The 17695-nt window shown below is 40.9% G+C and overlaps 1 protein-coding gene across 1 annotated transcript in view; it reads right to left on the bottom strand.

Moving 5' to 3' along the window:
* Window positions 1-1018: 1018 nt before the first annotated feature.
* The window catches only part of RNF150 (ring finger protein 150), a 249739-nt gene continuing 233062 nt past the window's right edge, over window positions 1019-17695 (bottom strand). The window contains exon 7 of the mRNA XM_029940745.1: window positions 1019-3019. Coding sequence (XP_029796605.1) covers window positions 2901-3019 — 119 coding nt within the window. The 3' untranslated portion in view covers window positions 1019-2900. The remainder of the gene's footprint in view (window positions 3020-17695) is intronic.

Here is a 17695-nt window from a genome sequence, read left to right as displayed (position 1 = left end):
AAAAGAATGTAAAGTACTTCATTAATACTTTTTACATGTTGAAAGAAAAAGATTAACTATTAAAATGGTTTTGAACTGTTCCTTTTTGCTTTTTAAAATGTCGCCAGTAGAAAATGTAAAATTTACATATGTGGCTTGCATTGTATTTCTATTAGGTAGCGCTGGTCTGAACATTCACTACAAAAAAATGCACATCTGTAAATACACATAGTTTGCATATACTTCTAAAGGGTTCCCAGCTCAGAATTTCCTCTGCAGAGGAGGTGGTGAAGAAGCATGGGAGAAGATTTTCATTTCTTTTAAACCCTTTTATGCTGGTTAAATTTTTTTTTTTTTTTTTTTTTAACTACCAAAGCCCCATGAAAATCCTCCAGAAACAACCTTTGGTAAATGGAGAGCTTCCTAGGCTCAGGGATATTGCGGCGGAACCTCCCTGGGGCAAAGTCACCGGCCTCACGTTATCTATGCAGCTTTGTATAAGGGGCTGCTGCAGTCAGAGCGTATATACATATATAATCGATTCCTGATTTACACCATCACTGGCAGGAAGAGACCACACCCCTCGCATGCATGGAGAACTCTGCAATCCAAAAGGCGTTTTCTCTCCTGGGCATGGAATACAATGTATATTCTTCCTTTGCTATTGAATTACCCTTCTAATTCCACTTGATTTAAGTTAACATCAAAATGTGTTTCAGGCTGTGCTGAATGGAGGAGGAGTACATGACGTAGCTCTAGCTGGCCAAGAAAAAGCAACACTTTGAGATGAAGAATTCCACACCGAGAACTAGGATTTGAAGGTGTCCGGAGATGACGCACTCTGACTAACAGCAGCTTTAACACAAGGCAAACCCAAACCACTCCTCCTTGGACTTAAAACTTCAATCGTTTAGCTATTCATTCTCAGCAACGCAGGAGTGCTAAATCCCAGGAGCCATTAGGGCGGGGTATGTGTCAAGTCAGAGCCTCCATAACATATGAATGAAGTCAGCTATCTGTCATGGCCGTCTCAAAAAAAAAAAAAACAAAAACGTAGGCAAAAAGCTCATTAGTGGCCTAAAGGCCAGAAGGAGCCTTGGGCATCATCGTGTTAAAATTCCTTCATTTCACAGATAGAGAGGATGAGGCCCAATAAGCACGTTGCTCATCCAGGACTCCATGCTCTGCTCAGTGCTCTCTTCATCCCTCCCCACCTGCCTCGCACATGGACACTGGATTTCTTTTACAGGAAGCGTTTGATGCCCAGGGAGATGTGACATGTCTGAAGGTGGTAATCACTTTCCTTGCCTTGCTGCCTACTTAGAAAGCATCAATAGGAAATCACTAAAAGACAGTGGTCGTCCCTGGCACACTCTGTATGTTCCAGCACGCAGGAGGGATTTACACACAACCAAACTCAACCGAAGCCTCATCGAATATGTCAATAACTCAACGAGGATAGCTTTCCTTCTTAGTAACCCACGCCGCCACATGGCCTTATAGAGGATGAGGTGACCTGTGATTGTCCAGGGAAAGCATTCACTCCCTTAGTCATCTCTGCATGCAGATAGTCTAAACATATTACAAAACTGCCCACTGAAAAAATAGCCCATCTCTGTCATCGTTACAAAAGAAGAATATAAACATAAGGAGTTTAAAAACGCCTGTGAGTTTTAGTATTGATACCTCTTTTCCTTTCCCTCTTTGTTTCTTTCCATCAGGTTGGCAAATTCCCATGCTGTATTTTTTAGATCAAATGGCTTATCAAATCACACGTCCCACCTCACCTGGTATTTGGATGTGCTCAGGGAGCCCTGGAAAGCTACCTGCTAAGGATTCACGGGAACCCTTCCTTGAGGTCTGGCGAGGTGTGACAGAAGTGCGTTGGAATTAAGGTAAAGGCTAGGTGCTACTGCAACCCCACTGTGCTGGACACGGGTTCAAAGATGACTGGATCTCTTCTGAAGCCTCCGTCTCCTGCAGAAGCCACTTGTGGAGGTGACAAAAGACTGTTCTAGCCTTGGGGAGACCAATATCACAGACATTTTGCTTTGGAGAAGAATATGTGGTATCTGCTCTTAAAACTAGGCTTGCAGTCCCAGCGTCATGAAGAATGGTGCTGCTGCCCTGAAGGGGACTTCTGACTTTGGAATTTCCACCAAAGACTGTAAGCTCCAGGCAGAATCAGGTGCCTCCCTAGAGCTTCCTTCTCATGTCATGTGGGCCCTTGACAGAGCCTGATAAGTGGAAGCCAGCATGACGTAGAGGATAATAGTGAGTAGTAGCCTTCGTGGATTCAGAGCTTAGGGTTGGGGTCTCTGGCAGCTAGGATTTTTAAGATCCACCTAAAAGAATTTAGATTCTTAATGAGAACTGGTTTTGAATGTTTCAGGGTGCTTGAGGCACTTCCCAAAGCCATTAACCTCAGAGATTGTGTACAAACTGATCACAGCAGGAACTGGTGCTTCTAAATAGAACTCTCTCCAAAAGCTGGAGGAAACCAAAGGAGTGGACATAATGTAAACTACACACAGTCTTAAAAAGACACTGCCAAAGAAATCCAATAACATGCCAAAAACAACAAAACAAGACCTGGAAAAAAATGGAAATGAAACCAAGAAGCCCTACATGTGTCCTTTTCTGTGTGTTTTAGGAGCTCCTGAAGTGTGTGTTTACAAGGACATGGGAGGGAAAATAGGCTTTCATCTTCCAAGCTGCCAAGGCCATGGACTGTTGTACAGATGGAGAAACGGCATCCTGATGGACGTGACTTTGGATATTGCTTTCGTTACCATTCTTGAGTGGAGCGTCGCGGGATAATCACGGTGTTCTGGAGGTGTGTGTGCCAGTCCAAGTCTTGAGGCACTCCTCCCTTCTTTCCCCTTGGGTCCTACTATCCCTTTTTTTCTATATGTGTCATTTCAAGATTTCACCTCTTCGCAGTCTTGGTCAGTGGAAAGTTCTACATCAGACAGTCCAACTTCCATCGCCATAATCAGTGAGATGTCAGAATCACTGCTTACAGCTGGCTCCTGCTCGCCTGGGAGGAGAAAGCAAATTCATGGTGAACATTGAACTGCAGTTTTGGATGCTGGCTATTTGAATACAATTGTTTTTAATAGCATTTCTTTGATGGCCAAGAGAAGGCCTTAGAAAAACTGGCTCTTTTGTAAAAAAAAACTAATATAGCTAGAGAAGAGGTATCTTATAACTATCTATCTAAGTAGAGCAATTCACAGAAGAACAGATTGATAAGTATGCATAAAATTCAAAAAATATTAAAAACATGAAATATACTATCAAAGAGCACACATCGAATTGGAAATACTTGTGAAAATTTCACAAAGGGCTGTAGTTTCAACATATAGAGAACTTTTAAATCTGTAAGAAAAACTCACCAGAAAAATTCACAATTCATAGAGCAGTATAATATAAATGACCAATAAATATGGGGTAAAAATGGGGTACTCTTTTTTTGTTTATAAAATCTTCACTCTTTAAGAAAGGACAGTATTACACTGAGGTAAGTACTTTGATACAGTACATGTAGAACTGTAACATTTTCATTTCCAGAATGTATTACAGAGAAATAATCAGAGACGCAAAAATATTCATTTAAGCATTATTTATAGCAGTAAAACATTGCAAGTAATAAGGTCCAACAATATAGCATATCTGAGTAAACTGTGTTACTTCTGGAAGACAATCCTGTTGTAACAATTAAAGTGACATTTCCAAAGAATTCCTAGTTACGTAAGAAAGTGCTCACAGGATTCTCTTAAGTGAAAGCAGAAGTATTCAAAGCTTTATATGCAGTGAGGCTGATGAGAAAGTTAATAAGAAACAAGGACATCTAAAACACCAGTAAGAGTTGTCTTACATTTTGGGATTTATATTTGTTTTCTTAAAAAAATATTTTTCAGTTTTACTTCCAAACATTCTGCAATGAACAAATACCATTCATTTGCTCAAGACATAATGAGTCCCCACTATGTGCAAAAGGACTGTGGTAGATGCTAGAGACATGCGTAAGAGCAAGACAATTCCTGTCTTCCAGGAGCTTACTGTCTGGAATGGTGGCGCACCATTAGATACTCAGTTGCCACACAATGAGACACATATGATGCTGGGAGATGCACCTGGGTTTTGGGAGCAGGGAAGACGGCCACGTAACCAACTCCTGAGTCAAAGAAGGATTCCCATCAGGTGTGACATCTAAATTGAGTCCTAACTCATATTTTAGCCAGATAAATGAGAAGGAAGCATCTTTTAAGCACTAGTAATGTAGAGATAGATATGTCTGAACATGAGGGAGGCCTTGTACAGTGGCCATCAGATCATATTTAAATATGACTAATGCAAGGTCAAGCTGGGGAGTCTGAACGGAGACCGGGGCGCTCAACTGCATAAAAGGCAGCTTTAAAACCAGAAGATCTTGCACGTCCCATTACTGTGCCGAAGAAACACACAATTAGAAGACCAACAAAATGCCCAAGTACTGAAGAAACTGATGGTTATAATACTTTTCCTCTGATAAATGCCGATATAATTTTCTTCATGTTGAGGTATAATTAAGGAGAATATATGAGTTTTACGGACAGTGAGTTCTTTAAGATGTTTAAAAGGAGACAAACAGAACTAACAGAGTGACAGCCTTCAGAACCAGTTTGAGAGAAATGGGCTGTTTCACAGGGACATCTCCAATCTAAAGACTGAGCTCTAATACGTTTCCTAGGCCCACACGTGCATGAGGTTCACAGAAATGTAGACAGATCAATGGCTAGAATAAAACTTTGGAAACAGTTCTCGGAAGAGAAGAGCATTTAGTGTTTGAAAATGGGGCACTCAACAAATATTCAATAGAACTAGTCATTTAGAACAAGGTGAAATTGGATCCCTGCTTCACACTTCACAGGAGAATACATTTTGGGGTGGCTACATACCTATATGTATGCCTGTATTTATGTCTATATCTGTACCACGTCTGTGTCTACAATTCTAGCCCATCTTCAGTTCCATGTGTGCACTTCCTTCCCATTTATCCTCTTCTCCAGAGCCACCTAGGACTTTCAATCTCTGATTTGGGGGAGGGATTCTTTGCTGCAAATTGGGTTGGCTTTCCCTTCCCTCATGGCTGCTTTGCACTTGCTTCCTCAGCAGGGCCATGGCTTCCGGTTGTGCAGGCTATGCTTGGTACCACCCCAGAGAAAGCCTTCACTTTGGAATCTCAGTGAGCAGAAGTGGCTGGACTGGGACAGTGCACAACCTATACAGCAGGACACAGGAGCTTGCTCTGTTTCTCAGATCCACTAAGTCATTGGCCCTTTGTCTATTTTTGTCAGCTGCTCAGATCTTACTATTGTCTCTTTCTACCTTTGGCCTGTCCATGCTGGCCCCACCTGTTACCAAACCCCTTTGCTGTAGTTTTAGTGGGGTTTTAGGAGAGGGGGAAGTAGTTTCATGGGGTCAATCCACTCTTTTCACTCAGTGCTCTCCTAAAGCATCACTTTAACATAAGAAATATATTTAGTTAAAATTATATTCGAGGTGCTTGGGTGGTTCAGTTGGTTAAGCGTCCGACTTCAGTTCAGGTCATGATCTCACTGTTCGTGGGTTCGAGCCCCACGTTGGGTTCTGTGCTGACAGCTCAGAGCCTGGAGCCTGCTTCAGGTTCTGTGTCTCCCTCTCTCTCTGCCCTTCCCCTACTTGTGCTCTGTATCTGTCTCAAAAGTACATAAACTACTTAAAAAATTATATTCATGAGAACTGGGAATCTGCCTTAGTTTACGAGACTATATTCTGGTTTCAGCTATTGTAACAACTCCTGTTACGTTGTCTCAGTCACTTGCTTCACTAGGGCTAAAGTTTAGTTGTCTGAGTTTGGACTGGGTACTTCGGAGTCCTTTCCAGTTGTTCCAGTTTGTACATATATATGTTGATGCCAAACTAGCACAGGGCCTCCTACATGGTGGCTTCTCTATAAATACTTACCAGAATTACCACTGCAGAACAAAGTTGTCTCTCATTTTTCATAACCCTTCTAATTTTTGTTTTTTTCTTAATCAAAAGAAGGTTTATTTGTTTTATATTTAGTACAAGTATATCTTAAATGGGAGAATTCACTACTCTGTGGTGTAATGAGAGCTGAATTATTCTCATTCCTGGAGGGTTGTATTATAAAGATATAATCTCTATTTCTCTTCCTGACCCTTTCTCTTCTTCTTCTTTTTATTTTTTCATAATGGTACAGGAACCAAGTCAGCTCATGAGAAGCCAAAACTTGCAGCTCATAATTAAACTGTAAGTCAACCAAGGAGCTCATCGTGGAGTGATTTTATGACTTCCATAAATATCTAGTAAAAACAACAAAAAGGCAGCTCAGATGAAGGGCTGATTTGGTCAGAGTCCTATAAAGACAGCTCTGTGTACCTGCAGGGGCAGCCTCTCACCTTCACCCCTGGCTTTTTCAAGCCACCAGGCTCAGCAGATTTCCTGGACTCATTCTCCTGGTGGTGTTTTCTAGATTGGAACTTGTGAATTGAAAAAAAGAAGGGCCATGGGGACTGCCACGACTGTACGGCTGATGGATTCATGAGGCTACTTTGGAAGCCTGACCGCCCCACACAGCTCCAGGCAGAAAGGGACTCAGATCAATGAAATCATGTATTTGCCAAAACATGGTTCAATTTTTATGATGTAGCATTGCATCAACCACATCATCTAATCATGTGCCATGTCAAAACTTTAAAAACATGATCTGCATTTGGAATTATTTTTTTCACTCTGTTCTGTGTTTTTCATTGAACTTAGTTTGTTCCATTCTTAAAAACTTTAATGTTTATTTATTTTTGACGGAGGGAGGGAGGGAGAGGGAGAGGGAGAGGGCACAGAGGGAGACACACACACACACACACACAGAATCTGAAACAGGCTCCAGGCTCTGAGGTGACAGCACAGAGCCTGACATGGGGCTCGAACCCACAAATCATGAGATCGTGACCTGAGCCAAAGTTGGTCATCTCATCACTGAGCCAGCCAGGTGCCTCTTCCCTAATTTTTAGAAACTTTATCTTTTAATTAAGGCAGATGTTTTACTTTGAGGGCAAAATAATACAAATGAAAAACCCTGTCACTAAAACATTCGGACGGTTCTCTGTAGGTGGTACTAATTGGGGAGTGTAAAGTAGCTATTAACAATACAAATGTTCACTGAATGTTACCTTCTTCCCTGCAAAAGCTGATATAAAAGGAGTGCAGAAATAACATTGGCCTTTACTGAGTTCTCACAACACTTTGATGTGGGAATCATTATTCCTGTTTTACAGATGAAAAAATATATATATTCTCAGTCCATTGGATGTAGTAGGATAGTACCTACTTGGCACACTCTCTTCTCTTGGGTTCATGCGCTGTAAAGACGTCGACAGAACTGAAACAGAGTGACCGGGATCCATCTAATACTTTAAAAGATCCTATTGTTCAGCGAAGAGCAGATTAGTAGCACAAAGGGTGGAGGGAATCTGGAGGAAGTGACTGCAGCAAAACAGAGGAAATGTGGCTTGGTGTGGCAGCAGGGAGTGGAGATAAAGGGACAGACTGAAGAACTATTTTAGAAGGGGAATGAAGAGAACGGTGATGGGCTGGACACGGGCAGCAAGAGAGGAGACACTGGGATAGCCCCCATATTTCTTGGGCAATTTAGATCCATTGACTCAGCTGGAGAAATTGAAAGACAAACTGGTGGGCAGAGATCAAGAGTTCAGCGTGGCGTGTGCCATGTTTGAGATGAGATGCCAGTAAGACTCGCAAAGGAGATGTGGAGTCAGCAGCTACCTGCAGGAGCCTGGAGGCCAGTCAATGACGTGAGAAGCTTCCGCACAGAGAAGAGATTTGAAACCATGAGAGTAGATGAGGCTTTTCTAGGAATAGATTAAAGAGTAGGAAAATAACACCAGGGACAGAGTTCCCCGGAACACTAAAATGTACTGCCAGAGACTCCAACTCAGGCCTCAGACATGACTTGTTTGGCTTGCACCATGTTTTTGGTATTTTTTTAAAGTATGAATTAGTTACCAATATTTCAAATTCAGGATAATTTCCATACAGATTTATATTTGAAATTTATCATGGAAAAGGAAATATCTGGCAATATATGCCCAATTCCCAGAATGAAATCATTGAGGGGAACAGAGTAAGGGCTGCCCCGCTTAGCTCAAGGCTCTGGGTCCCCACAGTTCTTGAGCAGTTTGCTCCCCTGGCTCATGGTACGTGGCCTGTGTAGTTATTGAAGTTTAAACCCTCCTAATTAGAGGGATGGCAAAATGACAGCAGAAAAGGGTGAGCCCCCCGAAACCCTGAAAATGGGCAGAGAATACTGTGTCATTGATTCATTTCCTCCTTTCCTTTTAAATATATTCAGCTTTACCTCCTTTATAGGCATTGGCTCACAATTAACAATCCATACCTAAGGCAACGAGGTACTGTGAGTAGTGCTGATTTGGTTGGGTGGATTTCACGACTAATCCTGTCATCTAATTCCTAGTCTTGAATGTCTTTATCACAGCATTAAAGAGCATCTGATGAGGGGGCACCTGGGTGGCTCAGTCGGTTAAGCCTCCGAGTTCGGCTCAGGTCAGATCTCATGTTCGTGGGTTCGAGCCCCACATTGGGCTCTGTGCTGACAGCTAGCTCAGAGCCTGGAGCCTGCTTCCAGTTCTGTGTCTCCTTCTCTCTCTGCCCCTCCCCCTCTCATGCTCGCTCTCTCTCTCTCTCTCTCTCTCTCTCTCTGTATCAAAAATAAATAAAAACATAAAAAAAAAGAGCATCTGATGAGATGGTGGGCAGCAAATACTTCATTTTAAATGGGGCCTTGTAACCAATTTTCTTGATCCATAACTACTGCTTTCATACATTTCCACATTTAATTCTAAGTAAAAGCCATCAGTAGCCTTGTGGTTAACCAAAGAACTCTTAGTGTTGGGTTTTATTAATTCTATTTGGTCCATGAAATATTAATATCTTTGGTTTATCACTGTCTTCTTTAAGGCATAAAAAAATTACCTGAAGACTCACGGTTTCCCTTTGTGAAATGGGCACTGTGGTTGCAGTTCCGCTGTGGGTTTGATAAGAGTGTGTATAAAGTGTGCCTGGAAGACTGTTCCTTCCAACCTGAGAATGTAAGATCCTGAGACCTGGCTTGTCTGGTATCGACCCTACCTGGCCTGTCCCTATCACTTCCTTGGCTCAGGCCTCTGCCACTGTCAACACTCCCGATCAGGGGGGTCTGGGTGGCTCCGTCAGTTAAGCATCTGACTCTTAATTTCAGCTCACGTCATGATCTCACAGTCGGTGAGTTCGTGCCCTGCACTGTCGACGCAGAGCCTGCTTGGGATTCTCTATCTCCCTCTCTGCCCTTCCCCTGCTCATGCTCTCTCTCTCTCTTAAAATAAATAAACTTAAAAAAACCCCTCACACAACCCTACCACCCCAAACAAACACAAAATCCTACCATGCTCCTTCAGAAACAGGGGATACTCAACAGATGTCTATAGCATTGAAATTGAATTGAAGGGGCGCCTGAGTGGCTCAGTCGGTTGAGCCTCCGACTTCGGCTCAGGTCAGATCTCACATTTGTGGGTTCGAGCCCCACATTGGGCTCTGTGCTGGCGGCTAGCTCAGAGCCTGGAGCCCGTTTCCTGTGCTGTGTCTCCTCCTCTCTCTGTCCCTCCCCCTCTCATGCTGTGTGTCTCTCTGTATCAAAAATAAATAAAACATTAAAAAAAAAGTTTAAAAGAAAAGGAGAAATACTATATATAAAAATTGAATTGAAGTTCCCTTTTGGCCATGTAGGGCTCAAGTTTTATATTTTATTAGCTAATAACAATCGTAATGCTTATTGAGTACTTAGTACATGTCAGAGATTATGCTAAGTATTTAAACAGATTGTCTAATTTAATATTCAAAATCAACCTATGACACAGTATTATTTCTATTTTCAGGTGATAAAACCAAAGCTCAGGAAGGTTAAAAACCTCTTGAGCTTACACTGTAGGTAAGAGTCAGAACTAGAATTTGAACCTAGATCTGTCGGACTTGAGTCCATGAACTTGACCATATCTATACTTCAGAGGTAAGAGTCTTAACCTGGGGATTAGTGGATTTGCAGGGGAATTCAGGTACCTAAAGTTACACACACACTTACATGATAATATGCATATATTTTTCTAGTAAGAGGATTGCTCTCACTGGATCCTCACAGAAACCACAAAAAGGCTAAGAATCATTCACTGCAGAGATTTTGCATCATGGGTGTGTTGGAGACCACATTACCGAATGCAGGAACAGTGGCTTGGCTTTCTTTCTAAAGCATATTTTGGTTTACATTTCACTAACTATGTGTTCTATTAACTTGATATGACACTCTTCATATGCAGTCACAACTTTCCTACTTAATTGTTTCTTTATAATGCTTATTCAATGCTAATGCAGAAAATTATCCTTCTCAGAATGAAATTTGATATTTCCTGTGTGTCTTATGAAAGAAGGCATAGAGCAGTAGAAGAGTGGAATAAGTCCTTCTCTGTTAAGAATTAACAGAATAAATGTTCTCTGTGTTGGGAGAAAATAAGGCGGTGATGAATATAATCCCCCAGGTGTCCTGATTCTGTGCCTGGAAGACTGTTTGGTGTTCGCATGCTGGGAGCCACTCTGCGTCACATAAAAGTTTATTTTTTCCCATGTACTTGAAAAATAAGGTTTCAAGAAAAAAATGGCACTTTTCTGTCCACTAGTACCATTGCTTATCTTCTTGAAAATAAGACATCATTTCCAATCACTCGTGTGTTATGCAAGAGAACCGTAGGGGAGATGCTCAACCAGACTGGCTGACTTACATGATCTTTTCATCTCTTCTCAGGATCAAGGTTTCTTAGGGCAGGGGATGAGCTCTGCCTACATAGTCCCTATTGTAATCTTGGTGGGTAAGTTCATCTGACTTCAAATGTGGAGTGTTTTCAAGAAGGAAATGTGTTCCTTTTGCATGAGTTCCTTGCTTTATCTCTCTTACCTAACAAAAATCTCTGAGGAGATAAACTTCTGATTTGGTTTAAATCTTCCTTTTTATGAGGGCTTCTACTGTGAGAATGGCTGGTCTGATGGTCACTTTCCTCAGAGGCTGTACAATATCAATAACAATAGCTAGAATGTATTGACTCCTGCCTACGTGCCGGGCATTGTGCTAAGCAATTACGTTACATATGTCATCCTCACGATAACATTCTGAAATGGGTGTACAATTATCCCAATGATTGCTAGACATTTTATAGGTGAAGTAAACTTGTCCAAAGTCAAGTACATAGAGGGGGGCAGAAATGGAATCCCTATCCGAGCCAGAGATACTGACAATTATGCCATTCTGGAATGGCAGAACTGCTAGATTTTATGTGGCTGCTAAGCTGTTCTAATAGACAACACTTGGCCACCTTTGGGAACTAGGCATTCCAAGGCTACAATATAAGTTTATCCATTTGGCTAAAGGACTTCTATATAACTGGCATTCAGATATAACTGGATTTTTGTCCTTTCAAGTTCTTGCTCCATAATGATAAATATACACGTGATGAGCTTCCTTCTTCCCTTTCAGATGGGAAAATTTAAAGCATTATTTTTACATGGACTTGGTGGAGAATTCCCTGGAAGCCTGTATATTAAGATCACATCGTTAAGATTTCACTTTGCTTTTATCTTTTTTAAAAAAGTTTATTTATTTTGAAAGAGAGCGAGAGTGCATGCATGTGCAAGTTGCAGAGGAGAAGGAAGGGGGAGAGAGAATCTTCAAGCAGGCTCCCCAACACCAGCGTGGGAGCCTGACATGGGAGCCCGAACTCATGAGATCGTGACCTGTGCCAAAGTCAGACACCAAAACCCACTTAGCCAACCGCACCACCCAGGCTCCTCTGCTATTATCTCTTCATCATTGGTTTTCTTTCCCCAAGACACTTCACCCAGGAGGGCAAAGATATCCTCCAACTGCTCAAACTTCTTACTGACTGCATTGATAGTTCATTGAGTAATTCCTCACTAACTGCCCAGAGAAGGGACAATGTAACTCTTGCATCAGTTTTACATTGGTTTGTGCAGGAAATGATGCAAAATCTAGTGAACATTTGTGTAGTTGACATTTATGTTGTCACAATCCCCAATTAGTACCAACTACAGACCATCTTAAGCATTAAGTGTAGTAGGTTTCAAGGAAAAATGTCCAATGCTGAACCCACGTCGTAAGGATTGTTTTAACTATTCAAGGCCCTTTAAAACTCCTTGTGAATTTTAGGACTGTTTTTTCTATTTCTGCAAAAACAAACAAACAAAAAAACCCCAAAGCCCACACCATTCAGACTTTGATAGAGACCGCGTTGTATGTGCAGATTACTTTGTGTGGTATGAAAATTTTACAATGTTTAGTCTTATAATCCATGACTTTGGGATATTTTTCCATTTATTTGTATCTTTAAAATTTCTTTTGGCAATGTTTTATAGTTTTTAGTATACAAGTCTTTCATCTCCTTACATTTATTCCTAAATATTTTATTTTTTGGTGTTATTGTAAATTAGATTATTTTCTTAATTTTCTTCTCAGGTTATCCATTGTTATTATAGAAAAGCAATTGTTTTTTTGTGTGTTGATTTTATACCTTGCAACTTTGCTGAAATAGTTTTTTAGTGCTAACAGAGCTCAACCAACTGAGCCACCCAGGTGCCCCAAATCTTTGGGATTTTCTATATATTAGATCATCTTAAAAATTTTTTTAATGTTTTATTTATTTTTGATACAGAGAGAGACAGAGCATGAGAGGGAGGGACAGAGAAGGAGACACAGAACCAGAAGCAGGCTCCAGGCTCTGAGCTAGCTGTCAGCACAGAGCCTGACGTGGGGCTCAAACCCATGAACGTGAGATCTGACCTGAGCCGAAGCTGGAGGTTTAACCAACTGAGCCACCCAGGTGCCCCTATATTAGATCATCTTAACCGCAAACATAGATACTTTACTTCTTTCCTTCCAGTGTGGATACCTTCTATTTCTTTTTCTTGACTAACTGCTCTGGCTAGGACCTGCAGTACTATGCTAAAAAACAGTGGTGAAAGTAAGCATCCTTGCCGTGGTTCTGATCTTAGAGAAAAAGCTTTCAGTTTTTCACTATCGAGTATGACGCTAACTGTGGGTTTGTTATATGTGGCTTTTAATATGCTGAGGTAATTTCTTTCTATTTCTAGCTTCTTGAGTGTTTTTATCATGAAAGTGTGTAGCATTCTGTCCAATGCTTTTTCTGTGTCAAGATGATCTTTTATTTTTATCCTTTGTTCTATTAATGTGGTATACCACATGTTGATACATTTTATCATTTTAAGTTAAATTTATATATGGTGCAAGGTAAAGCTTGGTGTTCATTTCCTCCCAAGATTTTTGTAATCAATTTCTTGTACATTTCATTAAATGAAATTAATTTCATTAAAAATTTTTGTAATGTTTATTTATTTTTGAGAGAAACAGCATGAGTGGGGGAAGGGCAGAGAGAGGGAGAGACACAAGAATCTGAAGCAGGCTCCAGGCTCTGAGCTGTCAGCACAGAGCCCGATGAAGAGCTTGGACTCAGGGGCTGTGAGATCATGACCTGAGCTGAAGTCAGATGCTCAACTGACTGAGCCACCCAGGCACCTCTAAATTCCCTTAATTTTAGATACTTATAGCAACTTCCATTTTCCTGACTGGTCTCACTAATTACAGGTGATGAGGCTGAAGAGACAGGCTGTACTAAAACTAAGGAGAAATTTGAATGTCTGGCTAACGTGAACTTCTTTAAACATATGTGGATTTTATTTTAGTGTGCATAAGACGTTCTTGCTTAGATAAACTGCTGGAAAATAAACATCTGTTTCTTTATCAATAAAATAGCGTTAATAACATTTTTTTGTAGCTCATAATGAGATTTGGTATATTTATGCATATATACACATATACATGCACGCACATATACACACATGATGCTTCACTTCACTGTGTGTCAGACACATGCTATACCGGTTGATGCACTGCTACTATTGTATTTAATAAATACTCAGAACCTGCTTTATTCCTTTCACAATAAGCCTCTTGGCTTCTTCCTTCTTCGCCCATTAATGTGCTGGCAGACAAGTACCATTTCTTTCCCTGCCACTACACTGTTTCTGAAATGTTCTGTTTTTCGGGTTTACTGGATGTAGGTCGATGCATCAACATTTCATAAGGAGCTCATTTGCCATGTGGCAGCCTCATCCCTCCTGCTTGTATAAGTGTCACCCTGTTACAAGATAGTCCAACACAAGAGCCAGAGGAAACTAGAGAACAAGGATCTGATGGAAACATAAAGTCTCCTTTAAATGTCAAGCTACAGAACATAGCAAAGTAGGGAATCCTTTACCTCACTCTGGAAGGGACTGGGGAGGGCAGAAGTAGAAACACAGTTTCTTACACATATCTTTTCAAAAGAAAGTATTAAAATTTTTTTTTATGTTTATTTTGAGATGGGGGGAGGGTCTGAGGGAGACATAGAATCCAAAGCAGGCTCCAGGCTCTGAGCTGTCAGCACAGAGCCTGACATTGGGCTCAAACTTATGAACCATGAGATCATGACCTGAGCCAAAGCTAGATGCTTAACTGACTGGGGGTACTCAGGCGATCCAAGAAAGAAATACGATAGCTGAAATACAAGTCCTCTAGAAGGGCATAAGCAAAATTAAGGCAAACAAATAGTTCAGTGCTAGAGACCAGACTCTGCTAAGAGCACATCTGGGTCTCTGTATGCAGGCATCTTGCTACATCAATCTGTTCTACCACCACGACTTAAATTTTTTACTATGGTTGTCATTTCTGACCATCTGCTTCCCCCAGGAAGCACATGGAGAAGCCTGCTTATAAAACTTTAAGACTGCCAAATCATTTGTTCAGAGCAACCCCTGGTTGTCCCCAACTCTTCCAACAAATACTGCATAATTCACCTTTGGTGGGTGTGAGAATAGGTCATGACCTAGAGTTTTGGGGCAGGAGGGATAGACTCAAAGCAGTGGCACACATAAGCCCTCAAAAACTGTTAGATTCCTTTTAGCTAAAGAAAAGAGGCCTGATGTTTTCAACCAGAGCATGAGCTGAGTCCCAATAAACTACTGAAATTCACAGTAAATTGAGATGGATGTGGCTTCCTGGAAAACCTAATAGATTCTATCTAAAGCACATAATAGAAAGAGCAGTGGTCCAGTTATACTTTGTAAGATCATAACCTAACCCATTTCTCTGGCTCATAGAATGCAATTTCTAGCTCTTGTGTTCAGAGCAAAAACTAGAAATTTAATTAATATTTGGCCATGCAATGGGAATTCCTTGCCATGAGTTTAGGGTTGAAATAAAGGAGCTACAAATGATGTCATGTGATATAATGATTTATTAGAAAGATATATTTGATTATTCAGATGACCAAAATATATTCTCAAATATATTTGGTCATCATCCACAGTTTCTAAAAAAGATTTTCAAGCCATAAAAGTGAACTAGGCATCTTGTTATTAATGAAAGGGCAGGAGGTCCAACTGTGTGATTGGAGTGTTGGAATTTTCAGTCCCACCCTGACCTCCAGGGAGAGGAGAAGGACTGAAGTTTCAATCAGCCAATGATCAATGACTTAGTTGCCATGACAATGTCATGAAGCCTCCATAAAGACGCAAGAGTGCATATTTTTGGTCCCTTTTTCTCCAAGACCTTCCACCCTTGGGCAACCAGAATGCTGTAGGGCCAGGCCCCAAGCTCCATGAGGATGGGTGCTCCGTCATTTGGGGCCTAGCAATATTATCTCTTCATCTGCATGTTGGTTCATATCCTTTAATACACTTTATCATACCCCTTATTAAAATGGTAAATATACATGCTTCCCTGAGTTCTAGGACTTGTTCCAGCAAATTAATTGGACCTGCAGAGGAGGTTGTTGGAATCATAGCTGGTCAGTCAGAAGCACAAGTAAAAACAGCCTGGGCGTGTGCCTGGCATCTGAAGTGGTGACAGTGGGGGCCGTGCTGTGGGAACCAAACCTTTAACCTGTGGAATCTGGTGCTACCTCCATGAGGATGGCGTCAGAATTGAGTCGAAGTCTCAGACACACTGCTGGTGTCTCAGAATTGCTTGATATTATATGTGTGGGATCTCCCCGCACCTTGCCATCTGAAATTGGGCCCGAAAATCTTAAAGAGGCAAGTTGATCAACCAGGTAAGGGGGCATGAATGGGAAAAGGGAATATGGGAAACGGATATTAAGGTGGGCCAGACATTTGTCCTCCATTTCTGCCCCTTGGGTATAGAAACCACTGGTCTTCTTCTCTCTTGTGCCTCTTTTGTTTTATAACCAAGCAGATAAAGCCAGAAGAGCCTTCGAATTCACTTATCACTCACTCATTCAGTCAACTAAGACACTGGATAGAAAAAATTAAGCCTAGTTTCTGGTTCAGAGAAACCCTTAATAACACATAGGTTTTGATGGCGCTAATGATGAAACTGGAGCTGCTGTTTATGTTGTTCACAGGTAGATGAACCCACCTCACCTCCTTCTAAGTGAGGAGGCAGACAAGGAACCCAGGGGCACATGCTTGTGGAGTGGCACAGTGCCTATTATTATGTCAGTGTTGAGACCAGGTCTTCTAACTTCTTAAACAGCTCTTTCCAGTGATTATATCCTCTTTATGAGCACATGCTCCAATTAAAAAAAAAAAAACAGTAAGTCATACTCCCTTTTGATAAAAATATAAATCTTATCCCTGCTCATGAAAGTGTTGATACATGCACCCCTGCCCCCCATCATTTTGCCTTTGAAAATCACTGTTATTTTTCCTGAATCCTCACTTCTCAGGAAGATTTTGTTGAATTTTTAAGTAGGTATTTTAAAAAATGATTTGCATTTTTGTGTTTCCCAGAAATAAAATTAAATCATTACCTTAGGGGATATTTCTCCAGACTCACTATCCCTTACCACTTATCACTGGTTCAAAAGGTTGAAATCTCTCAATGCTTTATCTGGGTTCGGCGCCTCCTTAAAAATCTCATGCTATCTTGAAGCAGATTTTCTTGGTGGAAATGGTGGGGATGAGGATAGATACTTTAAAAAATGCTACAAAAGTGCAGGGAATAATATAGTTACCTAAGGTGCTATGTCTCCATCACCAAGCATTGATACTTACTGATTTTCAGGTGTATGCCCAAAGTGACCTCCTCAGAGAAGCTATCCTGTCTGTTTTCAAATAGGCCCTAGTCACTGTCTAATGCCTTATCTGGCCTTATTTTAATTTTATTTTTGATAGTATTATCTCAAAATTATATTCTATACTTTATGTTCTTCTGTCTTTTTCAATAGAAAGTAATTCCCATGAGGTCAGAGACTGTATCACCATAAGATTACCCAGCACAGAAATAAAGGTCTGAGTTATAGTAGACTCTGAATATTCATGTGGTAAATCATGTTAGATTTAAGTCTGTCTCTTTGTAAAAGCAAAATCAACAAAACCACACTGGTTCCCTTTGTACCTCATTTCTAGTTTTATGCTCCCAACAAAGCAACCACTATTATGATTTAACATGAATCTTTACAGTACATCTTATACTACTGTGTGTGTGTGTGTGTGTGTGTGTGTGTGTGTGTGTGTG

The sequence above is a fragment of the Suricata suricatta genome, chromosome 1, assembly GCF_006229205.1.
Source record: "Suricata suricatta isolate VVHF042 chromosome 1, meerkat_22Aug2017_6uvM2_HiC, whole genome shotgun sequence".
In the NCBI taxonomy this organism is placed as follows: Eukaryota; Metazoa; Chordata; class Mammalia; order Carnivora; family Herpestidae; genus Suricata; species Suricata suricatta.
Note: the sequence above shows the minus strand (reverse complement) of the source record. Positions and strands in the feature narration are given on the sequence as shown.